This window comes from Notamacropus eugenii, chromosome 2 (genome assembly GCF_028372415.1).
Source record: "Notamacropus eugenii isolate mMacEug1 chromosome 2, mMacEug1.pri_v2, whole genome shotgun sequence".
Lineage (NCBI taxonomy): Eukaryota > Metazoa > Chordata > Mammalia > Diprotodontia > Macropodidae > Notamacropus > Notamacropus eugenii.
Genome location: NC_092873.1, coordinates 305,677,783 through 305,704,206, shown reverse-complemented (window position 1 = coordinate 305,704,206; position 26,424 = coordinate 305,677,783). Strand labels below are relative to the sequence as shown.

The 26,424-nt window shown below is 45.0% G+C and overlaps 3 protein-coding genes and 1 long non-coding RNA gene across 21 annotated transcripts in view; 3 read left to right on the top strand and 1 right to left on the bottom strand.

Annotated features, from left to right (window-relative positions):
• RORC (RAR related orphan receptor C) overlaps window positions 1–1,488 on the top strand; it is a 29,533-nt gene extending 28,045 nt beyond the window's left edge. For all 9 annotated transcript variants that reach the window (XM_072644849.1, XM_072644848.1, XM_072644850.1 and 6 more), the window contains one exon: window positions 819–1,488. In XM_072644849.1, the coding sequence (XP_072500950.1) occupies window positions 819–980 (162 nt within the window). In that variant the 3' untranslated portion in view covers window positions 981–1,488. The remainder of the gene's footprint in view (window positions 1–818) is intronic.
• A 1,152-nt stretch (window positions 1,489–2,640) lies between these two features.
• On the top strand, window positions 2,641–9,037 carry LINGO4 (leucine rich repeat and Ig domain containing 4). The gene is made up of 2 exons (XM_072644839.1): window positions 2,641–6,056; window positions 6,544–9,037. Exons 1-2 carry the CDS (start codon window positions 6,010–6,012, stop codon window positions 8,336–8,338), a joined length of 1,842 nt encoding a protein of 613 aa, XP_072500940.1. The 5' UTR covers window positions 2,641–6,009; the 3' UTR covers window positions 8,339–9,037.
• On the bottom strand, window positions 8,271–19,694 carry LOC140527714 (uncharacterized). Of its 2 annotated transcripts, XR_011974908.1 has the most exons (5): window positions 12,122–19,694; window positions 11,625–11,782; window positions 9,671–9,761; window positions 9,402–9,468; window positions 8,271–8,355 (listed from the first exon to the last, which is right to left on the bottom strand). It is a non-coding gene; the product is annotated as an uncharacterized lncRNA (long non-coding RNA). The 2 variants fall into 2 exon arrangements; XR_011974907.1 differs by lacking the exon at window positions 8,271–8,355 and having other exon boundaries at window positions 9,127–9,468.
• TDRKH (tudor and KH domain containing) overlaps window positions 19,693–26,424 on the top strand; it is a 22,004-nt gene continuing 15,272 nt past the window's right edge. For 2 of the 9 annotated variants that reach the window (XR_011974904.1, XM_072644846.1), the window contains exons 1-2: window positions 22,785–22,886; window positions 23,677–23,729. The gene's annotated coding sequence lies outside the window, so the exon portion shown is untranslated. Of the gene's footprint in view, window positions 22,648–22,697; window positions 22,887–23,547; window positions 23,730–26,424 lie in introns of those variants that run through there. The other 7 variants (XM_072644843.1, XM_072644842.1, XM_072644840.1 and 4 more) reach the window with 7 other exon arrangements.

The window sequence follows — 26,424 nt, the reverse complement described above, 5'->3', positions numbered from 1 at the left end:
TGGACAACTGTTGACCTTGGAATCAGGCAATACTGCTTCTGAGATTGGCTCAGGATATAACAATGGGTGGGTTTCCGCTCTGATCCTCTATTTCCTGAATATTTGTAGTATCTAATTCACCAGATTGTTATAAGGAACAAATTAGATAATTTACTTGAAGTGTCTTACAAAGCTTAAAAGCACTCTTTAAATGGTCAGTTCTTATATTTGATCATCACAACCCTTCAAGGTCCATACTATAGGTCTTAATAGCCTCCTGTTCTACAAATGAGGAAACTAGAGCCTTGGAGGTGCCTTCCATCCCTGAATTTCTTTAATTCTATCTTCCTGCTTGTTGTCATGGATCCAACCCTGGGGCTTTGGACTAATTGGCCTAGGTCAGGTTAAGGGGGATTCCAACTTCTCCTTGGAATCCATCCCCGGGGACTTTTACATTTAGCCCCAGGGTTTCAATCTTTCACTGCTTCCTAAACTTTCCCTGATAATTAAGCCCAAGAGTTGAGCCACCATGCCTCCTAAACTACCATGGTTCAAAGAATCTGACTTGATTCGACTTACTCCCTAATTCCTATTTTCCTTGTTCTATCATCAATGACACCTCAAACACAGGCATTTCTTCAGGGGAGTATCTCTTCTCTATCACTTTGATTCTCCCATGCCCTCTCTGTTCTAAGGGAGGAAGATGATGTTCAGACATCCTAGCCCCTGGGATAACAGAAGCTAGCTATGCCCACTTTGTTTCAAGGAAGGAAGGGGTAGCCACGATTGGAGATCTGGTCCTGATTTTTATCTCCCCTTTCTGTCCCACTTCTCCCCAGCTGCCACCCAAGGGGAAGCTTCGGAGTTTATGTAGCCAGCACATGGAGAAGCTACAATCCTTCCAGCACCTCCATCCTGTTATTGTCCAAGCTGCCTTCCCTCCCCTCTACAAGGAACTCTTCAGTACAGAAAATGAGCCCCCAGGAATGCTATCTGACTGAGCTGCATGGCCAATTCCCCTCCCCACCAGTCTCCTGTCCTAACCTCAAGCCCTCCACAGCTGTCTCCCCACTGCCCAACCATCATCTTCTTTCTCCACCCCTCCACCCCCCTCTACCCCTTCCCATGGCCTCCAGAAGTGGCCTGGGGTAAGTTACCATTCAGGCCAGGCGACTGAATTCATTCCTTACTGACCAGTCTGGCAGTAGTATAGATGGGTAGCAGGAAGAGATACTGGGATCTCACCAGCTTTGACTTTATGATACTTCATTTTCTCTATCCCTCTAAACTTCTGTGAGGCCTAAGGAGCAGTAGTGGATATGGGCGAGAGGGGAAGCAAGGTAACAGAGAAACTCGGGCCACACTGAACAAGTTCTAATTCTAAGCTCTGAACTCAAGAGGGGATTTTTAAAATACCTCATTTCATTTCCCAGAGGGCTGCGGCCAAGGAAGCTAGATCAAGTTCAAAGACAACTCAAGCACAAAAAGAACTGCTCATTTTATACATCACCCTGAAGTTCATCTTTCCATCCTTTTCTTCCAGGTTATGATAGAAAATGAAGAACACATTTCTTCACTGCCTTTTCAGAGGGCTTAGGAGAAACTAAATGTGTTAATGGTGTGGGCAGAGATGGAGAAGGGGTGGGGGAGGGGTAACGATAACTGCAAGAGTTCAGCGAAACTCTTCGGGGAACAAGACTGGGCTGACAAATATGAAGGGAGAGTGAAAACAAAGTCACGTGCACTTTATACCTGGGATACAGGTGGTACAAACACAATCATAAACCGTGAGAGTGTTCATATAAAGGAGAAACACTTAAAGATGCATAGACAAAGTCCTATCCAAATCCACAATCACATCCAGCTGGGGCTTCAGGGAAAAGTCCCTAGTCCTGAGGGATCCTGGAAGAATGATGATTCGGGGCTTCCAAATTCCACTGCCCTTGAGAATTCCTGCTTTAGGTCTGGGATGCTGCCGCCTCTCAGCACAGAGTCAGCAGCACTAGGCCACTGTACCTCATGGCATCAACATGAGTAAGAACAGCTGGGCACAGACCAAGGAGACAAGTGAAGTAGATGACACCATCTCCATGTCCTCAGAGGATCCCCTCAGTCCCACCCGTCAGACTTGCTCCTTGTTCTGGGGAGAAGACAATGACACAATATCATATATTCTGTGAAATGTCAGTTCCAGGATCACAGACTCTGAGTGAGGAGGGGAGAGGGCATGAAGGGAGCCCTCAAATACGGCTCCCCCCAAGAACTCTATCTTGCCCCTGGATTTTTTACAACCTTTCAAATGACTATCGTCCTACCCTTTGGTGGTGTAGGGCAGTTGAAGGGGGTGATGAATGCTGAAAGGCTCATTACTTTTACTCTCTGGGGAAAGGTAACAAGGGAAAACTCAATTCTAGATTTGTGTCATTCTTTATAAGGTGATTTTAAAGTCAATGGGGGAGGGAGAACAGAGAGCAGGAAAGCAGGCAGTGAGAAAATCAAAAACCTGTGAGCTACTACTGGCCAAAGTTAAACAAGGTTACCCAAATGACCTGACTGATTTCATTCCTGTGTCAGAGAAAACCAGCAGCTTCATAATCCACACTCACCATGATGGGCCATAGTGGTTTGGGCACAGGTCTTAGAATAAGGAAGACAGTTCAAATCTTGCCTCAGGCACTTATTGTGTAAAATTGCTGCAAATCTGGGCCTCAGCTTCCGTGTCTCTAAAATCAAGGGGTTGTAACAGCCCTTTAAAAAAATAACTCCCTCTTCTAAATCAATAGTCTCATGGTCTAATCTCCCCCTGGCTGCTGGATTGAAATATTTTACAGAGGTACCCAAAATGAAAGGGTTTCAGTTTCTTCATCTGTAAAGTTCAAGGGCTGGACCCAAATAGATGATTTCTGACTGACTATTCAGCTCTAATATTCAATGTTTATAACCTAGTAAGAAGCCCAGGTTGAGATCCCGTTTCCTCATCCACAAGATAAGATTAGATTACATGAGCTTTAAAGTCCCTTTCAGTTGTATTAGCCTTTATCTATTATAATCCTCCAAGGATATTCCTAACTGCCAGAGAGATCCTGTTGAATCAGAAAACTATCCTCCCCTGGCCCTGGTGCTCTCCTATAGGCTCTCTTGCTCCCTGGTTCTCTCTGCCCTGTGTCAGTGGCTCCTGCTGCAGCCCTCCCCTAAGACTTTATTTATTTATTTTGCACCAACGGGTTTGCTGCAGACTCATTCTCACTTGGTTTAAAAAGAGAGAGAGAGAAGAGGAAAAAAAAGAGACAAACCCATTCCAGCTCTTCTCTCTACCTTGGTGGCAGCAGCAGAGATTAGGGGGCAAGCCTTAGGGAAAGTAGGTGTGCTAGAGAGGTCCAGGGGTTCCAAAGGCACAGACTGGATGGGAGCACTCCTCAACCCCAGACAGGATGCAGTGCCCAACTTGATGAAGCTCCCAGGATCTCCCTGGTAAGTGCTTCCCCAACAGTCTCAACCCTAACCCCCATTCTTATCTTTAGACAGTTGTCCTCCTTTCCATGGCATTTTCAAAGAGACCAAGGGTGTCTGATAGATTTCCTAGCCCCCAAACTCCATTCCATTCTTTGATTGCTGGCACATAGGATGGATTATGAATAACAGGGCTTTGTCAGGAGGAGCCAAAGGACACTTGGTGCCCTATGCTTATGGAAAAGAAATCCAAAAGGGGCTCATTTCCCCTTGCAGGGGGAAAATCCTTAGCCAAGCAAGGGTGACTCTGTACCTGAAATCCACCTCTGTTGCCTTATCATCCCTACCCATGTACCTGAATCTGAATGTTATGGGGTCCTTTTAGCGGGGACAGGTTAGTTTGGGCTGGTGCCAAATGTGTCCTCAAGACTGCAGCAGAGGTTGGGAAGGAGGGATCTCTTCAAACATGAGGAAGAGAGAATCCTTTGTCCAAATGTTTTGATTGCCTCTACCTCTCTATAATTTCTCACTCCCCCTTCCCCATTTCATCATTGCAATTTAAGGAGGAAAAAGAAGTAGGACTAACACTTTTTCCTCCTCTTTTGCCAGCTGGCAGGAAGCCAGTACAGCAGCCATGGAGATATCATAAGAAAAGTTTGCTCTTAGATACCTTATGAATAAATAAACCAAGGAAAGAGGTTCCCTCTAGATCCTTCAGTCTTTCTGTTCCTTGCCCACCCCCTTCCCCGACCTGAAAATGAGAGGGGGGAAGGGAAAGGGGACCTAGCTTATAAGGAGGAACAGCTCTACTGAGTACTGTGTAAGAAAGGATGGGCAGGAACTGCAGCGTCAAAAAGGATGTTACCCCTCAGGGTGAACTTCCCGGTGGTTGGATGGAAAGCGCAGTCAGAAGTGGAGAGGCTCACTCGGCAGATCCCTCAGTCTAGGGAAAAACTCAATGAACAAAGCTGGGAGCAGGGATCCGGAACATTCCCTACAGCAGTCGGGTGAATCTCGCTACTGTCTAGCTAGCTCAGGAAATCAAAGATCCTCTGGCTTGCAATGTTTTCCTGCATCCCTTTCACTGGAATGTCTTACCGTCTCATTGCGCCTGGGTTTTAGTGCCTGGTATAGCAGCTACCTTCTGCAGGAAAAAGCAAGACAGTGACTGTTCAGGCTCCCATTTCCCAATCTACAGAAAGGGTAAAGCAGAATTGAGCTTGTAGCCGCTTAGGGCTGCTGCACCAAAATAAGGGGCCAGGACTGGAGAAACCCTTGACTTGAAACTCACCTTGACTGGCTCCTGGGGCTCTGTTCCTTTGGCTAGTTTTTGCCCACTATCCAGGTTTCCTATGAAAGGTGGAAAGTTGGGAGGAGGGATAATTTCTTATCTCTTCCTTCACCCCACCCTCACTTCTCCTGTTTGTTACCCCTGACCCTTACCTAATGCCCATTCATAGTTGCAGTGGTCTGGGTGATATCTGGCCACCCAATCCCTGAGGCCCTGCTGTGAGCCAGCTCTGCAGACTGCCTGCGGTGAGGATAGTGCCAATTCAAGCCTGACTCAATAGCCACTGTGCCAACTGAGTGACCCAGCTCCTGAGGTCTCTCACTAGGCATTCTCCCTCCATTTGTATCTGTATGTCCTTCTCTCTCTCTCTCTCTCTCTCTCTCTCTCTCTCTCTCTCTCTCTCTCTCTCTCTCTCTCCCCCCCCCCTCCTCCCTCCCTCTCTCAGCTAGAACAGAAAAGAGCAGGATTTCCCCTAAGGCAGAATCAGAGCACCATTTAAAGGGCCTGAGAGCAGCAAAATTCTTGGACCATAATCTGAGCATTCCTTCTTTTTCATGCATATTAACATGACCTCCCCCTATAAGAAAAAGGAGAGATGCTGTTGAGAATGTCTCTCTAAGGTTCCTATAGGGCATGCCTAGCTTCCAAATGATCCCCCAGAGTCCATCCATTGGGGATGGGGCAGGTGGGGAAAGCCCTTTACCCCAGTCCTTCATACTTCCCTCCTCCATCCACTAGGTGCCATGATTAATGGGCAGATTGACTGTCTTCCATACAACTACTCTGGGGAAATTAGATCTTCCTAGCACAGACAGACAGACCCGGACCCTGAGCCAGGCCACAAGGAGCAATGTGAACGCCTTGGGAAATGGGGAGAACTCCTAGATCCCAGCCCCTCCCCCTGTGTTGCCCACCCTTAATAATAAAAATGCTTAGTACCTGTGAAGTAACTTCTGAAGCACTTCCAGTCACAATTCTATTTCATTCTCACAAGTAGCTTGTGAGGTTAGGGAGGGAGGCATTATTATATAAGGACATTTAGATGGGATGTAAAGTGACTTGCTCCAAAGTCAGAAAGCTAGTAAAGTGTAGGGCTGGAACAAGAAGCTAGCTCTTCTGACCCTTAGCTCTCTAATTCTACAAAACAGAGCAGGTGCACCTCTCTGGAGCTCAATGAAGCATTTTTCTCCATCCTAGGCTGATAAAGTCAGGACCTAAGAGCCTCTCTCCTCACAAGACAGGGAGCTCTGGGCCATGGACACACCCCCTGAGACTCAGGGAAACTGTAGATGGAACTTCGAGCCCCGTCCATGCTGCCTACCAGGCATGGCTCCAGGTAAGTAGAGATTGAGGTGAGGTAACTGGGGAAGGCAGTCACAAGAGATAAAGGACCAGAGGGACTCAAACTGATAGATCCCACAGCATAAAGAGGACAGACTATAAAACCACTTTTCTACACCACCCCTCGAACTCTCCCCAACATTCTTCAGACTTAGTTGGCTATCACTAACCCTAAGCACCCACCAGAAGCCATGGATCCAAGAGAGACAGTGGGTACCTCAAGCCACAACCACTCTAGATAAAGGTTAGGGTGCAGAGGGGTGGGGAGACGATGCCAGGGAGGACTCTGGGGGTGTTGAGAAACAATCCTGGATTCTACACGGTCCAGTGCCCCACATTGGCAATGCCCAAGCTGAAAACACCAGTCTTTCCTTCCTCCCACCTCTCAAAAATTCCCAAGGAAATCCAGCACCTGTATTTAGAATGAAGGGAGGTCTGGAGTTGCTGCCTTCCCAAAAAGGACATACCATCATTTATTCCAGAAGCAAAGAAGGAATGGACATAGACACAACTTCCCGTTGGGCCTCAGCCTCTTGGCTACCCTTCTTTTTTTTGCTCCTTCTGGCTGGAAGGAGTGGCCGAGGCTGCCCAGCAGTATGTGACTGTACGTCCCAACCCCAAGTAGTGATCTGTGCCAGCCGGCAGCTGGAGGCTGTACCTGGAGGGATCCCAGCAGACACTGAGCTCCTGGACTTGAGCAGGAACCGCCTATGGGGCCTCCAAAGGGGAATGCTGTCGCGCCTGGGCCCGCTCCTTGAGTTGGATCTCAGTCACAACCAGCTTTCCACCCTAGAACCTGGAGCCTTCCAGGGTCTGCGAAACCTCCTCACTCTGAGGCTTCGGGGTAACAGGCTCCGAATTGTGGCCCCTGGGGTCTTCTCTGGCCTACCCTCCCTAATCCTACTGGATCTCAGCTTGAACCAGATAGTCCTCTTCCTGGATGGTGCCTTTGGAGAGCTGAGCAGCCTTCAGCAGTTGGAAGTGGGGGACAACCATCTGGTGTTTGTGGCACCAGGAGCCTTTGTAGGATTAGCAAAGCTAAGTACCCTTACCCTAGAACGATGTAACCTAAGCACTGTGCCTGGGCCTGCCCTGGCCCGACTCCCAGGGCTGTCAGGGCTGAGGTTACGTGAGTTGGACATTGGTCGGCTGCCTCCAGGGGCCCTGAAAGGATTGGGACAGTTACGAGAGCTAGAGATCCACCAATGGCCAGCTCTGAGGGCGCTGGAATCTGGGAGCCTGGCTGGGCTTAATCTCAGCCATCTAGCCATCACTTACTGCAACCTAAGTTCTGTTCCCTTCCAAGCCCTGAGCCATCTGAGCTTCCTTAGGGTCCTGGACTTGTCTCAGAACCCCATCTCAAACATCCCAGCCCGGAAACTGAGTTTTTTGGTACGGCTCCAGGAGCTCCACCTCTCAGGGGCCCACCTTGCCTCTATTGCTGCCCATGCTTTCCATGGTTTGGCTGCCTTCTGCCTGCTGGACGTGGCCAACAATGCCCTTCAGACACTGGAAGAAGCTGCCTTCCCCTCCCCAAGCAATTTGGTCACCCTTCGGCTGGCTGGCAACCCCCTGATCTGTGACTGCCGTCTGCTGTGGCTACTCCGGCTTCGCCACCACCTAGACTTTGGCAAATCCCCCCCAGCCTGTGCCAGTCCACAGCATGTCAGGGGGAAGAACCTACGGGACTTCTCAGACATTCTGCCCCCAGGACACTTCACTTGCCGGGCAGCCCTGATTCAGAGGTCCGGGCCACGGAGAGTCAGCGCAGAGGAAGGGCAACAGGCTGTCTTCTCTTGCTCTGGGGATGGAGACCCAGTTCCTACCATTTCATGGCGTGGACCTCAGGGGACTTGGCTAGGTAGAACTGGACGAGTAAGAGTCCTCGAGGATGGAACCCTGGAGATCCGATCAGTACAGCTTCGAGATAGGGGAGCTTATGTTTGTGTACTCAGCAATGTGGCCGGGAATGACTCGCTGAGCACCTGGTTAGAGGTGATCCGGATTGTATCACCCAACGGGACCCTTTCTGATACCAATGCCACTACTCTGGGAACCCCAGGACCCTTCTTCCTAGACAGCAGGGGCCTGGTCGTAGTGTTAGCTGTTGGCTTCCTCCCCTTCCTTACCTCTGTAACCCTGTGCTTTGGCCTCATCGCCCTATGGAGCAAAAGCAAGGGACGGGTCAAACATCACACAACCTTTGACTTTGTGCCTCCTCGGTCTTCAGGGGAGCGGGGTGCTGGGGGCAACCGAGTCACTGCCAAACTCTTCTGATCTTCCTTTCCATCACCCTTGAGAGCCCAGACAAGCCGGTTTTAGTTGGAGAAAAGGCTAGTTGGGCCAGTGCCTTACCCCAAAGAATGTTCTAGAGAATCAGGACCCAAGTGTTCCCAGCATGCCTCTGCCTTCCTTGTATCAGTTAACAGTATCTCCTGAGCCCACCATCTGCCTCTTTCTATGGACATTTCCAATCTGGATATACAGCCAACTTCTACTGATTCTCCCCTTTCTCCGCAGGGTTCTAAAGTGCTGGAGTTTTATGGGATGTCATCCTCTCTTGACAGTGGGGTGCAAAACTATCAGCCCTCACCTCCCACCAGTAGACAAGCAGGCAATAGAACCCAGAGGTCTTAGACCCATGGCCTGCTTAATCACTAATATCACATCTTTGCTCCTCATTTCATTTAATTGTCAAAAACAATCACCAGAGCCACTGACATTCCAGAGATGGGTCTGGGACATAGCCACTTGCTTCTCTGCCTCTTTCTCCCCAGGTACAGACTCAACAAAGGCAAACACCCCTCTTTTTGCCCCAACCCCACCCAAGGACTCAGAGCTAGAAAGACGACAGCTATTGCTAGCCTCTGTGATGGAAGGAAAGAAAGAAATGGGGAAAAGGGTACACAGGCACCATGTCTGCCTGACAAAGGGAGACCATTAAACCCACAGCCAAAAGGCTGGAATCAGTGAAAACTAAGAGTGATTTGGAGTCTTCTTCCCACCCACCCATTCCCTTCTGACCTTCCCCTCATGTCTGTCAAAACTGCCACCTTCCTCCTTTGCCTTCCCTCTCATCTCTGAATTCATGAATCCTAATTCCTCCACCCCTCTGTGACTGACATGTCCAGTCTGAGAAAAAGAGAATCACTTCTCTATTGAAAGTTCTCCAGGAAAGAAGTTACCCTGCTTCCTCCTATCCCTGAACAGGCCAGGAAGTCTTCCATGGAAACTAACCTAAGTCCCTAAGACCCTTTCTGCCTCTTACAGAAACTATTCTCTAAGGGACTAGAGAAAAAAGGGTCTTCTTCTTTTGAAAAGTCCTTTTTCTAGAAAACACCTTTCCATCACGCTCCTCCTTGGCCTTCTTTTGGCTCCTTTCATCTTCTTTCCTTGTCATACAAATCCTGTGGGGAAGGAGGGAAGATAGACTAATTCAGAAAATGATTAAACTCTAAACCCCCACCCACCAGTTATTGGAAGGGGATACAGGAGACAGAGACCAAAAGTCTGAGGGCAAAAGGGAAAGGGACAGTAACATAGAGGAGCAGGGAGGGATATGGAAGGGAGGCCAAGAGGGATGGCTAACTCCCACAATAGCAGACTTACTGAAGCAGTTTTCTGTCATTTTGACTTCAACACAGAAGTGGAAGCTGTAACTGGGAAGCTACCCATCCATCAGAGAGCCCAGATGGGGAAGCTGGAGAGAGAAACAGTTTGTTCTGCAGAAATACCCCTACAGAAGGGAAATATGGAGACCCACAGATAGATGATAAGTGAATGGATAGATAAATGACTGATGGATAGATAAGATAGGAAAAAAGAGAGAGGAGAAAGAGAGGAGACAGAGTGAGATACTGAAAGAGATTGTCAGAGATAGGCAGAAAGAGGAAGAGAATGGAAGGAGAGTTGACGGCTGAAAAGAAAATAACATAAGGAGAGGGAGAGGGAGATAAAAAAAGAGATAGGGAGCAAGACTGAAATACAGAGTGAGTTCTTTCTCTAGCACCCACTGTCAGCAGTTCCTACCCTTTTCCACCTATAGAAGCCTCCTCTTGCTCCCACAAGCTCCTTACACACACCCATTATGAGTCCAAATTCTTGCTGAAGCCTTTAACTGGGGGGCACAATCAAGGACCCCCTCCCCCCAGATGATTACAAAGTCAGAAGTTCAGGAGTGAACTGTGCTGAAATCAGTGCTGAACCTGGAATAGGGGATCCCAGAAGAAACAGCCCAGAAGGTGTTTCTGTTCAGTATGCTGATAAGGAGGCTGGGAATCCAGCAGTTTGGGAATGAAGTGTCAGTGTGTCTGTGGAGCAATAGTGGAAGACATCAGAGAATTGGCTACCACCCAGTGACCCTCTTCCCACTTCAGAATGCTGTGATATACTCTTCCTCCTTTCCCATTTACAAGGACTGAGGTAGGCTGCCTCAGTTCTCCCAGACTTCCCAAGCCCCTCATCTCTCCTCTTTCTGGAAGCCTGGGACTCCCGTTCACTCTAGCTGCAATGCAGAGAAGGGCAGAAACACCACCTGCTCCCGGGAGCGTGATTTCAGGCAGTTCCTAGAGGTGGCAGAGATGGCATCATTGAGGTTGGGAGCACAAGCTAGGGAGGCTGGACAAACCCGAGGAGAAGAAATGTCACCAGCACCTTCCATTGTATGAAATGTCATTTGAGGCATGGATGCAATGTCCCCAAGTAAAGTCACTGGCTCCACCAGAATTATGTTCAGCCTGGGGAAGAGGTTGTCTGGGTCCTTGGAGTGCTTTCCAGGTAGGATCCTGCTTTGGGGGGTGGGGGGGAGGTGTTAAGTGCTTCAACTCAGGAGGAGTTCTTAGGAGCAGAAGAAAGGGAGCAGGACTTCCTGAAAGCTGCAAGCTTCCAAAGCAAGTGGAGGTTACAGGATTGCAAGTACACAAGGAGAGGAGGAGAGAGGAGAAGCACTCCTGGAGTGCCTACAATGGCAGGCTTCATGACGTAGGCAAGCTTGTTTGGGGTTGTATGAAGTACAGGAATTAATTCTAGGGCCTAGAAGGCATAAATTAGGTCATCCAGTGCTTTAATTGTGAAAATGAAGAAACTGAATCCCAAAAGTAATTTGACCAACATCACAAAGGAGCCAAACTTTGAACCCAATTCACTAACTTCAAATGCAGTGTTCTTTCCACATTGTCTCATCTGGGCTGTCACATAGTCTGTGTATACTACGAATAAGGATGCATATGGAAAAAAGAATTTGTATACATAGGGAAGAGAATACATACAAAAACATATGCATGTATGTTGTGCCTATCTGTGTTATAAAGGAGTATGTTGGGAACCCACCCAAATGAAGCATCTCCAAAGAATAAGGAAGTATTGAAATCCTAGTCTCCCCTCATCCTACCCACAGCTGGGACAGCAAGATAACTGTTACTACCTCTTCAGTGCTAGCTCCTTGGTGCCCCTCTAAATGGCTTCTCTCCTCCCAAACTCACCAGGGCTGAACCATAAGAATAGGCCTTCACAAGACCCACTCTCCTCAGCTTTGTTGGAGGCCAGAACCATTTATGATTCTTACCTTCAATAGCCTCCATATCCTTCCATATCCAAGTGAATGTTTCCCCTGGTCCCCTTCCCCTTCTCTTCCTCCATTCTCTACTGCTCCACAAACTGTTTCCAATTGTAATTGCCTCTTTCTCCTTGTTCAGGGGTCACTGAAAGAAAAACTGAGCAGACCTAAGAAGAAAAACAGAAATCTCAGGGATTTGTATGCCAGGATCACAAAAGCAGTTAATCAGACTAACTACATCTGATCTTTGGAGACAGAAGGGGAGGGCAGGAATTTCCCAAAATGGTATCAATATGTCAAGTGTTCATAAACCTAGGGATGGATGACCATCTAGTTCAATCCCCTTAGTTTTCAGATGAGGAAACTGGGGCGCAGGGAGATGAATTTATTTGCTCAAGGCCATACAGGTAGCAAAGCATCACAGGAGAGATTTGAACATAAGTTTTCCAACTTGGTCATTTAGTCTAGCTTCTTTATTTTAAAGGGGAGGAAAGGTTGAAACTCACCAAAGATCACACATCAGCTTCCAAGAGTTTAACTATCATTGCTATACAGGTGACTCACACACAGTCCCATCTCTGCCGTGACTTCCAGTCCCACATCACCGATCACCAATTGGATATTTCAAATTGGATGTTCTAGACACATCTCAAATTCAATATGTCCCAAATTGGACTCATCTTTCTTCCTAAACCTTTCCTTCACCCAAGCTTTGTGATCTCAATCAAGGCCCCAAGGTCCCAGCTTTGTCATCTCAGGATCATCTTCCACTTGCACTCTGCCTCATCCCACATATCCAACCAGTTGTCAAGTCTTGTCATTTCTTCCTCCACAAGGTCTTCTTTATCTAAGCCTTCCTCCTTTCACATAGCTACCAGTTACCTTGGCTCAGACCCTCCTCTTCTCTCATCTGGATCATTGCGGCTGCCTCTTGATGGGTATCTCAGATATCTCTAAGAACAATGATGTTCACCTTCTCTTCAACCATTCCAGAATCACTACATCCTGAGCTTGGAAAGACCCTCCCAAGGTCTGACATGCACCCCTGTTGATGTGGATGCCCTTTTCTTTGATGTCTCTTATTCCTGGGAAGAACCTGAAGGCAGGGCAGAGACTGGTTTTGTTTTTTCTTTGTGCCCCCAACACCAAAGTTCAAAGGAGGCAGAGGATTTAAAGCAGCTCTTCCTCCTAGATTAATTTGAGAGCAGAAAAGAAAGCTATGAATGGGGAGACAGAATGACATACTAAAACCACACTGGGTCCAGATTCAGCTCTGCCACATAAAGCCTTTAGATCACTCAGGTTTGTAATCCACAAGACATCTTCTACTCACTCACCTTGTATATTCATTTGGTTTCCCAATCTTGTCATTTCTACCTCCACAAAAATCTCTCACATATGACACCTTCTCTCCATTCACACAATCACCACCTTGGAGGAGGCCCTTATCTCTCTCACCTGGACCACTCAAAGGACCTTCTGGGTGACCTCTCTGCCTCAACTTTCCCCACTCCCACCCAGCTACCAACATGACCTTCCTAAAGCATAGGTTGGCCATGTCACTCCTCTTTTTAATAAAACCCAGTAGCTTCCTGTTACCTCTAGGATCAAACAAATTCTTCTTTAGCATTTAAAGCCCTTCCCAGCTCGACTCTTTCTAACGTTCCAGCCTTCTTGCACATTATAACCCCTCACACACTCCACAGTCTAGCCACACTAGCCTGCCTACTTTTCCTCACATTTCTTCTCTATGCCTTGGCACTGGCTGTCTCCCACGCCTGCAATACTCGTGCTCCTTACTCTGACTCTTAGAACACCTGACTTCGTTCAGGATTCAGTGCAAATCCCACCTTCTGCAGAAAGTCTTTTCAGTTGCTTGCTCCTTCTCTTTCATTTATTCTGTATGTATTACATATGTTCCTATTTACAGAGAAGTTGTCTCCCCCATTAAAATGTCAGCTCCTTGTGGGGAGAGACTGATTGTGCTTTTTCTTTGCATCCTCAGCACCTAGCACGGTGCCTGGTACATACTAAATACTTAATAAATGCTTGTTGATTGTGACCATGGGCAAGTAACTTAACCTCCTTGATTCTCACTTTCCTCAACTGTAAATGTGACTAGATGACCTGTAAAGTCCCTTCTTGCTCTATCAAAGAGGCAAGTATTTACCAATAAGGGTAAAAGCCTAGGCTACATAGGCCCTGACCAAAAAAAAAAAAAAATACTTTCCTTCCTCCTGTGCATATTTCCACTCTGCCCCCAAGTCCCCAGAAAAGAAAGGGTAAGAACTCTGGAAATCCCAGGGAACAGTAGTAACCAAGCTGCTAGGGACCAGAGTCCCTAGTCTTTGTCCTGAGAGACCACAGAGAGTCCTGAAGATCCAGTACTCTGAACCCCACAGAGCCTAACTCCAAGAGGCAGAGGTCATCACAGGAACCTAAGTGACATAGAGTGAGACCATGTAGAACCAACCACTTCAACCCAAAGCTTAACTGGGGGCAAACCCTGACTTTCATAAATGCTTGTTCCCTCCTCTCTTCAATGCAAAGCCTCATTTCAGGAACTAAGGAGAGATAAGTAAGCAAAACAAAAACTGAACCATACAAAAATGATTAGAGATCTAGAGATTCCCCCAGAAGAAGGATTACAACCACAAAAGCAATTCCTTTTTAAAGGGAGGAAAAGGAATCTTCCACAATGACTATATGAATATCTAGAAAAAAATGAAGCAAGAGATAAAAACTGAAACAAAAGCTCTGGAGAAGAGAATTAGAATAAATAGCTTAAAAAAGAAAATAGTAAACCTTACCCAAATAACATTGTTCTCAAAATAAAACACCCCAAATAGAAATCAGTGAATCTGAAAGACAGGAAGAAGTACAGAAACAAAATCAAAAGACTGAAAAAATTAGAAGAAAATATAAGACATCTGATATCAGAACAAATGATATTAGAAACAGTTTAGGTAGAGATAAATAGACTATATGAAAACTATAATTTAAAAAACCTGGATACTACACTGCAAGAAATCATAAATAAAAAGTGCCCATATTTATTAGATTCAGAGAAAATTGCCCATATCTATTAGAATCAAAGTGCACAGTGGCAACAGAACATATCAATCTGATTTCTGAAAGGAAAGCTCCCCCAAAGCAAATCCCAGGAATGGCATCACCAAAATCAAAAGAAAAAATACTGCAAGCATCCAAGCATACAAAACCAACCCAACCAGTTGAAGTGTGAAGGAACAACAGGCCCATGTCAATCAGGTAGATTCTACTACAATTAGAAGAGATCTTGAAATACAATACTCCAAAAGACCTCGGTTTACAATCAAGAATAATTAACTCTCCAAAGCTTAGTATAATCCTATAGGAAGAAAAAAATGGAGTCATGGAATAGAGTATTTCTAATGAAAAGACCAGAGCTGCATAGTACTATGAAATGAAAACACAAGAGAAACCTAAGAAGGTATATTTATTTGAGCAATTGGAAAGAACTATATGATGATGGGAATAAAGGGAAAAGAAAAAAAAATGTCCCTTCAGAACTTAAGCATCTTCAAGAAGTATTGAGGGAGTAAAAGGAGAAAAACAGTGGATCTGTGTAGAGGATGATTGCTTGGGTTCTGATATGAGGATTTTAAGAGGATGAAAACAAGAAAGGATAAAAGGAATACACTGGTGCAGAAAGGGGGAAGGAGTGGGGATTGCTAGTTCTCATAATTAAGGAATATGAGAAGAACATACAAATATGGAAGGAGTAGGGGAACAGGCAGCAGATGAACTTCATTCTTACCTGAAACAGAAAAAAGGAGTGCTCACAGTTTGGTGTAAAAAAATACAACAAGCTAGCAAGGAACCAAAGGGGGTATCAAGAGGGAAGATATTATCAGAGAGGGAACAGTTAAAAGCAAAACAAACTTTCTAATCTTAAATCAAGAGTTAAAAAAAAAGAACTAGAATACAAAGAACTGTGATACATGAATGTAATGGAAGATTACTATACTGTATGAAATGATAAAAGGGACAATTTCAAAGAATCCTGGGTAATATGAGCTGATTCAGAGTGAAGTATGCAAAACCAGGAGAACAATTTATATGAGGACAATAACAATGTAAAGAAAAATAATTTTAATAGACTTAAGAACTCTAATCAAGGCAATAACCAACCATCTCTCTCTAGGACCTATGATGAAGCACCTCCTCACAGAGGGGTAGGATTCAAGACATAAAATAGACATATTTTCTTTGGACATGGTCATTGTATGGCTTATTTGTTCCAAGGGTGATGTTCTCTCTCTCTCTCTCTCTCTCTCTCTCTCTCTCTCTCTCTCTCTCTCTCTCTCTCTCTCTCTGTCCTCTCTGTCTCTGTCTCTTTTTCTCTCTGTCTCTGTCTCTCTGTCTCTCTCTCCTCTCTCTTCTCTCCTCTCTCATTTTTATTTGCCAACAGGTTGGAGCGGGGGGAGGGGAATTGGGAGGGGAAAGGGTATCATTAGTGACATAAAAAAAAAAGAGAGGCATTGAAGCATGTTTTAAAATGCATGAGGAGAGAAGGAAGTACAGACAAGGAGGATTTTTTTTTTAATGTCACATGGAATTTACTATCTACAAAGCAAAGATTCATCCCTTCCACCAGGTGGTGCCCATCACAATCTGGACACGTCAGAAATGAATCAATCAAAGAATTAAGCAATAAGTATTTATTGAGTCCTGACTATACGCCAGGTACTGTGCAAAGAATGAAAAATCCCCACTCCCAATGAACTTATACTCTAATTATATATAGACTAAATGTAAAGAAAATAAATACAATGTAATTAAATACAAGCTAGTTAGGGGAAAAAAAACACTAGCAGCAGGGGAAAGGAAGTAAGGAAAAGCTTCATGTAGGATGGACGTCCTTAGCTCAGGGGTGGGGAACCTTCAACTTTGAGGCCACATGTGGCCTTCTAGGTCCTTGGGTGTGGCCTTTTGACAGAGTCCAAGTTTTTACATAACAAATCCTTTTATTAAGGGAATTTGTTCTGTGAAGTTTGGATTCAGTCAAAGCGCTGCACTTGAGGACCTAGAGAGTCATATGTGGCCTCAAGGACACCAGCCCTGCAACCTGTTACCTTAATCTTAAGTCTGTGAACTTGTTTTTGAAATAAGGTTTTGATAATTATATTTCAATATAATTGGTTTTCTTTGTAATCTTATGTATTTTATGCATTAAAAATATGATTCTGGGAAGTTTGTAGGTTTCACCAGACTGCTGAAAGGTATCTATGACACAAGACTTGAGGTAGAAAGTGGTGCTTGAGTTATGTCTGGAAGGAAGGATTTCTGAGGCAAAGATGAGGAAATGCACTGCAAGTGTGGGATGGTCCAGTGCAAGGCACAATGATGAGAGAAACTGTATAATCTAAGGGCAGAGAACAAGCCACTTTGGCTGGAATGCAGAGGAGAGGAGAGGAATTAGTGTATGACAGGGCTGGCATGACACTATGACAATGCTTAAAAGCTTAACAGAGGAACCGCTGGAGTGGAAGAGTGATATGGTCAGATCTATGGTCTCAAAAAGTCACTGTGGAGGGGAGAAATCTGAGAGAGACCAACCAGTTAGAAGGCCATTGCAATAATACAGGCAAGAAATAAAAAAGACCCAAACTAAGGTGATGGTTGGTTGAGTGGAAAGAAAAGATCAGCTATGAAATATTTGGCAATGGATTAGGTATGTGTGGTGAGGGAGAATGATGAGTCAGAGATAAAGCCAAGGTTACAAACCTAAGCATTGGTAGTATGGGGGATCCTCTACAGAGAGGAGTGGGGAAGAGGAGGGAGTTTGAGGGGGAGAGAGAATAAATTATGTTTGCTAAGGTTTTGTCTAGGATATCCAGTTTCAAATGTCCAATAGGCAGTCTCATGCATCCCAGCTTCCAAAGGGCTCCTCCTTCTATCTAGTTCCAAAGGGATAAAAGCAACAATCAACAATGAGAATTTCAACAGTCTAAATGTTCTAAGATTGGACTAGCCTAACACTGAAAACTACTTTTAGGTCTGACCTCAATATTCCTGGACTTATGAGAAGTCCTGCTTTCATGGTCCTCTTCTTTTTCTTTAAGTCATAAAATCACTAATTCTCAGCATTGGAAGGGACAATAAAGGTCTTCTAGTCCAACCTGAACAAGCTTCCACTTGAAGAATTCAAGTGAGGGAGAACCCCTACCTCCCAAGGCAGCCTACCACCTTTGCTCTGATTATTGGGAATTGTTTTCCTTATATCAAGTCAAATGTTTTCTCTTTACAATGTCCACTCATCTATGGTTCCTGGATCCTCACTCTGAAGTGAAGAAAAAAAAAGTTGAATTCCTCTTTCCACATGACTGTCCTTGAAATACCTGAGGACTAGTATCAGAGTCCCTCTAAGTCTTCTCTTTTCCAGGAGAAACATTTCCTGTTCCTTCAATTGATCCTGACTGGGCATGGTCTTGAAGCCCTTCACCATCCCAGATTAATTTCCTCTGGATACTCTCCATTTATCAATGATCTTCCTAAAATTTAGCACTTAGAACTAAACATGACATTCCAGATGTGATCTGACCAGAGTCCAGTCACAGACATGACAGCAGAACTATCACTTCCCCAGCTCTGGACACTGTGTCTCTCTTAATGAGATCTAAGATGGTCATGGGTTATTCTCTTCCAATACCATGTTTTCTTTCTACATACCTGTATCTACAGTGTCATGCTTATCTAAATCAATTGTAGCTGGACTATGACTGTTCCTATGGCTGGAACCCCAAACCTCAAAGTGCCCTTGCATCAGGGCTACGAAATTAGAAAGCATGATCTTATCCCAGGAGATGGTAGGCTAGAATGGGAATATGAGGGAAATTCTAAGGAGCAGAGAAATATCTGTTCCTAGTTCCCTACTCCTCAAGGGTTTCTAGGCCCTGATGTCTCCTATAGTCCCTAATGCCTCTCTCTGTCCCTATTTGCTTCCAAAGCCTAGAATCAGAGGATAGAGTTATAAATGAGGCACACATAGTTGAGTCTCTTACCCAAGAGAGAACCCCTACCTCTCTTTGTCCTCACTACATAAGATCTTCCACTGGTGGGGGGGGATGGGAGGGAGGAAAGGAATTTTATAAGATATTAGGTGTCGGTGGTGGTGGTATGAGGGGGTATGGAGAGGAGATACCAAGGGGATGAGTCCTATGTGATAGGTTCAGGCCAAGTCAGAATCATTTAGTTTATTCCCCACATCATAGTGTTTGAGTTGGAGATGGCCAACGTTAAGTTGTTCTTCCCCTTACTCCACCTAGTTTTCTCCATTTCCCAAATGACTCTCTCACTTGCCTACATCCCCAGCAACAGTAAAGTTGGTATCAGATGCTTCAAAAAAAGTTCAGGTGGACTCCAGAGTGTATTCCTACTTGCTCTGCTCACTGCATTCTTATCAGGCCATCTATGCATGAGTCAAAGATGGTGCCATGTTCTGGACAGCTCCTCTAAGATATGCTATTACAGTCACAGAATCTTAGTTAAAGGTACCTCAGAAGCCCTACCCCAGACCAACCAGTAACTCCTTCTCCCACAGAGGATCATAGAAACCAAGAGCTAGCAAAGACTTAAGGTGTCACTGAGTCCAACACCCCACCCCCATTTTACAGATGAGACAGTTGAGACCCGAAGTGGCATAGTAACTGCTAAGATCAGACAGGTGGAAAGCAGCAAAACTTGGTTTTATACGAAGGTCTCCTAACTCCAAAAGCAGTATTCTTTACACCCCACCACATTCAGTAATAGTAAATAATTGGTCATCCCACCCAGTCAACACTTACCACAATCTAACTTGTGTAGCACTTGCCTGAAGTCACCTTCTGAAAGTCACAGGTACCAGGGATTTTCCCCTTCATTTTCTGTTGAGCGCCAAAGTGACAAAAGTGGGGAGGGAGAGGCAGAAAAACTCAGATATCTTAAACTGCAATTGTAAAGACTTCCAAAGCTCATCACCCCACAGAGAATGGGACATGGCTAATGAAGGAATTTGTTTTGCTTGACTCTGCATATTTGTTACATGAGTTTTCTTTTTCTTTCTTTTCTTTTTTCCAATGAGGAGGAGGTAGGAGAGCGAAAAAATAAATTTTTGTTCACTGAAAAAGTAAATTTAGGTTTAAAAAAAACGCAACATATCATGACTCTAGAACAGAGTGTTTTGTAACTTATCTCTCTCTCCCTTGTTCTATCTATGTGGATTGACTCAGATCTTCATGGGTTGGAGCTAGCAGTCACTCAGTCAATAAGGATTTATTTAATACTAACTCTGTGCCAGGCACTGTGTTAACCATTAGAAATATAAAGAAAGGCTAAAGTAGTCTTTGTCTTGAAGAAGTTCACATTCTAATGGATGAGACAGCACATATGACTAGGTACATATAAAATATATATAAAACAGATGAAAGGTCCTCTCAGCAGGGAAGACACTAATAGCTAGTGGGATTAGGAAAGACCTCTTGGAGAAGATGGATTTTGAGTTTCTTCTTTAAGGAACCTAATGGAGAGAGATGAGGAGGGAGAGCATTCCAGGCATGGGAGTACTAGGTCAGCTCAAAGACATGGAGATGAGGGATGGAGTGTTGTTTGTGAGGAACAGTAAATAGGAGAGGGTAGATAGCTAGATCACAGAGTGTATAGAGGGGACTAAAGTCTAAGAAGAATGAAAAGGCAGGAAAGCACAAGAGATTTAAATACCAAACAGAGACATTTAGGTTTGATTGTGGAGGAACTAGTGAGCCATCGGATTTTATTGGATGGGGGATAGAGGGAAATATCATCAAACCTATGCTTGAGGAAAATCCCTTTGGCAAATGAGTGGAGGATGGATTGGCAGTGGGAAAGGACAGACGCACAGAGACAATTATAAGGTTATTATAATAGTACCAGAGAGGGGACCAGGGCCTGGAAAAGGGGGCTGTATAAATGGAGAGAAGGAGATGTATATGAAAGATGTCATAAAGATAGAAATGAGGAGATTAAGGAACAGATTGGTGTATGGAGTGAGTAAAAGGGAGAAGCAGAGAAAAAACTGAGGTTTTGAGTCTAGATGACTAGAAAGATGGCAGTGCCTTTGACAATAATAGGAACATTCAAAGGAGGAGAGAGTTTGGAGGGAGGAATGATTATGAGTTCTGTTTTGAACATGCTGAGTTTGCAAGAAAAATAATGATGGTTAGCATTTATATAGTGCTTTCAGGTTTGCCAATCCCTTTACATATGCTATCTTATTTGATCTTCACAATGACCTCTATTACCAACTCCATTTTGCAAATGAGGAAATAGAATGAGTGAGGTTAAGTGACTTATTCAGGGTCACACAGCTAGAAAATGAGGAGGGATTTAAACTCAGTTCTTTTTTGACAATAAATCCATCTCTGTCTACTCTACCATCAAGTTGTCTCTTGATGTCCTATTGTAATCCAGTTCTAGATGTCCAAAAAGTCAAGTCAATAAGCATTTATTAAGCCCCTGTTAATGCCCGACATCGTACTAAGTACTGGAGATACAAAGAAAAGCAAAAATAGCCCGTTCTCAAATCTAATAGTGAAGGCAACAAAAAAACACCTGTATACAAACAAGATACGCAGAGGATAAATTAGAAATAATCTCAGAGGGGAAAGCACTAGCATTATGTGGGACTGGAAAAGGTTTCCTAAAGAAAGTGGGATTTTAGTGGAGACCTGAAGAAAAAAGTCAAGGAAGTCAGAGAATAGAGATAAGGAAGGAGAGTGTCCCAGGCTTAGGGGGCAGCCAGAGAAAATGCCCAGTATAGACGATAGCGTGGCATTGACCTGACTGTCGGACTAAGGAGTAAAGACTGAGTTGACTTCTTGAAGGTTGAGCAAATCTTAGGTTAAGACCAACGCTTCGCTTGTTTCCAGCTGTGGCTACCAGCGCTCAAAAAGTGTCCCTGGGGCAAGGAAACAGGGAAGAGAGGGTGACGACCGGCAAGTGGCAAGGGCCGGGGCAGGACCACCTTTTCCCGGGAGGTGGTGATAGGGCTCAACCCTTCAAAAAGGTCCAGGTTACCGACGAGGAGCAAAAGAAATCTGGTGATCCAGGGCAAATCCAATCTCTCCCCGTCAACTTTACCAGGCTCCCTCGATCGCTTACAGTTTTCTGATCTCGCTGAGCTGGAGCTGGTCAGGGAGATGTGGGTTGAAATCCTGTTTTAGGCACTACCTGGAGGTGTCTGAGTCTCAGTTTCCTCATCTGTAAAAGCGGCGAGAAGATAATAATTGCAGGGTTGGAGCCGGAGAGTGCTTTGCAGACCTCAAGTCGCTAGGTAAGCTTCAGCTATCACGACAGGTGTTTCTGCGCTGAGATGCTCCCCGCAGGGATGCAGGAAAGCACACCTTCTCTCCGCCCCGCCCCCTCACTTCCCGTACAAGCCTCCCGCCTCTCAGGAAAGGTTGGGATTCTTTCCGAGGTCTGATCGCCATCCTTCCTGCCGTTCCATTCCACTCGCCTGGTGTCTTCCTCGGCCGAGGAGGGGAGACCCCGCCTCTCCACGTGCTCCGACACGGCCTGAGCGTCCCGAGGCTCCGAGCCTGTGGTCACGGCGTGGAGACCCTGCCGCTACCAAAAGGGCTCTGACTACCACGTGTCTCTGTCGCGACCCATCGCAATTGCTTCCTGGCTGGGTGACAAGACACGACGCGGTCCACGTGCAGAGGACACCCCCCCAATCGCGACGCGGCGCGGGACTCGTCCCTCCCCCTTCCGCCACACTCCTGCGAGCGGCCTTCCAGGGTAACGGGACGCCGGGTTTTTTTGCCAAAACCGAAGCCGCAGAGGTCTCGTTCCGTGATTGGTCAAACTCTACGGCTCGAGCTCCTTGAAGCCTCCGATTGGCCGTTTAATTCTCAGGCAGGTGCCGGCCCAGTGGATGAAAGGGCTGTCCCTTCCTAGCTTTCGGCTCCTATTGGCAGTTGCGGAAGACCGACTTTGAAACTCATTCCCGTTATTGGGCACCCGCACGAGGCAGGTACGTCGTTCTCCGGAAGCTCGCGGGGTGATTGGCTTGGGAAGAAAAGTGGGGGAGGTGGGGACTGGGGGAGCGATGGAAGCAGAGCCGCCGGAGAACACGATGGCGGAGGATTGGCTGGGGTGGGTCACGTGGGAAGCCGCTGATTGGCTGAACCGAGTCCCGCAGCTCCCCTGGTCAGGGTGTGAGGAGACGGCGACTGGGGAGCCGAGGGGACGACGGCTATTCTCAGAGGAGCGGTATAAGTTGGGGCGGGGGTCGGAAGAGGGAGTTTAGAGCTGGGTCCGAGGGCGTGTAAGAAGATGGAATGGAGTTAGGAAGAGCGAGGCGGCTGGAAAGAGACCAACAGTCTGGGGCGGAGGGATGGAGAGGGGGGTTGGGGGAAGATGGAGGACCCGGGCCTGGTGAGGAGGGGGTTGAGGAGTCGGGTCAGGAAACATTTATTCAACGCCTCCTTTGAGGAGAAGATAAAAGCAGGAGGCTTGGGCGGGGGCGAGGAGGCCAAAGGAAGGACAGGGGAAAGGGGGGAGTGAGGACGTGGGGGAGGGAGCCAGGATGGGGTGAGGCCCGGAGAAATGGGGAAGGGGCCGAGAAGACGAGCCGTGGGGCCTAAGTGTGGGAGGGCCGGAGGGATTGGCGAGGAGGCCCGGGGATGAAGGGCTGAGGAGATGGAAGTGGGCAGGGGGTGAGGGGAAGGAGGAAGAGGAGGAGAAGAAAAGAGGGGGGTAGGAAGGGATAAGAGGAGGGGGTGGGGGAGTAGGTAAGGATAGACGGACCTGAATCTGGTCAGAGTGTTAGTGCAAAAGTAGTCAGTAAGCCGTAGCTATATGAAGTATTTGTATAGCCTCCTTAACTGCAAAAAGCATCCACTAAAAAGACTCTTCTGTCATTGTAATTTAGGATTTAGCCGGGCTGGAATAAGTTGGAGAGGCTATTTTTTAGTCTTATCGGGATTCCAGTGTTAGAATCATAGATTTAGAGCTAGAAGGGACCATAGAGTTTATCTGGTCTAAACCCCTAATTCTACAGATGAGAAAACTGATCCCCAGAGAGGTTAAGTGATTTGTTCAAGATCCACACAGGTAAGAAACCAAAATTTGAACCCAGGCTTACAACTTTAAAGCCATCTGCATTGCTTCACATCTTTATCATTCCTGAGCTGTCTGAAAAAATCAGACCCCTGGGGTGAAAGAGTATAGTTGTCACTTTGCCTTTCTTAGGTTTTTTTTTTCTTTAATTGCTCTTTTAATAGAATTATCACTTGTTACCTAGTATATGCCTTTATTACTAAACTCATTTATTTGATCCCTCTCTCTCTGTCCCCTCCTAGAGCAGATAGCATTATTTTGGAATTGGCTGAAAACTGACTTTGTTTTCAAAATTTTTAGTCCCTGTTTTTAGTCTCTGTCCCTTTCTTAAGTGAAGAGTTTGAGATTTTTCTATTCAGTCAGTTTTTACATGTGAAAAAGACTGGATTCTTTAGCCTCTGGTGGATTTAAATTGTCATGAAGAACATTAATTCTTCGTTTGTGAAAGCTCCCTGTAGAAGCAGTTATTTGGCTTTATTTCATTGACTTTTAAAAGGAAATTTGGTGCAAAAATATATATTCCTTATTATCAACTTGTTTACAATGGAAACAAACACTTTTACATATCAATTTAAGGTTTAAAAACATTTTCTTCACATCAACTCTGTGAGTAAACAAATATCCTTGCATTTTTTCTGTTTGGATCTGAGATTTCACCTGTGTTAAGGAGTTCCTGGTAAGGAAACACCTTCTACTAAGGATGATTTGCAATTTAAAGTCTTAAGAAAGTTGCCTAGGACATTGAGAGGTTAATTGACTTGTCCAGGGTCACATTAGTATTTAGAATTCTATTCTGATTCTGAAGGCTTCCCTTACATACTAGACCACAATGCCTTTCTATTCCCTTTCTACTGATAAGGAAACAGACTCCAAAGAGGTAAGTGATTTGTCCAGGGTCACCCAGCTAGTGTCAGAGTCAATTTCCATCTGACTTGAAGGTTAGTACTTTTTTTTCTTTAATTTTATTTTTCCACACTTCCAGTATGCCAAGGAGCAGAGTTGAGTGGAGTAATGCATAATATTTAATTGTGGGGGGAAGAGGCAAAGTTTCCGATTTTGAATACTTTGAACTCTCAGCTCTGACTTGTTTTAGCTATAGTGTGCATTCTTTTGTGCCTGCACTTCCTTTTCAAGTACTGTAACATTTATCATTGCCAGAATTGGGTTCCCAGATCTCAAATGTTGCATTTTCAAAGGATGGTATGATTGTCCTTGAACAGAATTAACTGCTTTGAGTTGAACTGTATGCCTACCCTGCATTCTTGTATCTTTGTAGAATGGTCAAAGATTCTGGCATTCTCTCTCTTCCATGTATTGCTTTCCCATTCCATTTTAAGTAATAAAATCAAGCAAGCATCTAGTAATAGCAATTTATCTCCATTCCTTTTATCCTTTAAACTTTTTATCCAGTGGTGCTCATGACAGAATATGTATATATTTAAATCATAAATTTAGCTTTCAATTTAGCAATAAACAAATATTCATATATGTGTGTATGTGTATAATGATACATTTCCTACCAAGAGTGCAACAAAACTTTAATTAGCCTAGCTTTTGATTTTGTAGTTACTGAGATTATTTAAATTTAGTCTTTGGTACAGATGGATTTGTTATATAAACCCATTCATTTCAGCAAATGTTGATACTTCACAAATGGTGTCTTTGATCTGAGCAAGATTTAGTGATACCCTGTCTCTGGATTATTGATTTTATGGCTGTCATTTATAATTACTTAAAACCTCCTTTGCCACATCTACATTCCCTTGCTCAAATTTCTTTAAGCTCCTCAGGTTTGGAATGCATTCTTTCCAGGTAGGACTAAAGACCAATAGCAAGGATCTTACTGAAAACAATGGGATCAGTTAATATCTTATGTATTCTACCTTCCCTGTTTCAGAAGGGGATCATTTGGATTCTTAGGTTCTACTTCTTCCATGGAGGTAACTGAGATCCCTTTCTCATTCCATTCTGATCTCTCATGCTCGTCATAGATTTACTTATGTCTTATATCCCCTTTATTAGATTACAAGATTCCTTTCTTATATGTAACAAATACTTAATTGAATGCTAAAGCCAAATTTAGCTTCTGTTTCCCCTTTTTTCATATGCTTTGATGTGAATAGGAAATGAGAATACTGACCACCAAAAGGAGTATTTGAAAGCTCAGATGCTTTTCTGAAAATACTTTCTTGTGCTCTCAATTCAGTTTTTAAAACACTTACTAAGAACTCAACTACGTGACCATCACCATGCAATATTCACTGACAGTGGATATTAAGTTACAAAAATGCCAGACCCCTTGTAGCTTAACTTCATCTTCATATCATGTACACAGTACCAGAGTATTAGGAACTTGACTGTATATGGAGTCTTTGGCTTTGGTCCAGATGTTTTCTCATGAGAGGAGTGCATTCCCTTCTGGACTGCCTGAGATAGATAACTGTAATTGACCCTTAGAGCTGGCATGTCCTTCCTTAGTCAACTAGCGTTTACTAAGTACTGAGGATGCAAAGCAAGGCATAAAACAGCCCCTCCTCTCAAGGTGTTCACAGTCTAATGGGGGAGACAACATGCAAACTCAAACAAGATATATTGAGCATAGTAACCAGTTACGTAAAAACCCACAGCCATGAATTTTAGAATGCAGCGAAAAGAGGATTGTCATTTAGATCAAACTGTTGCTAGGGTG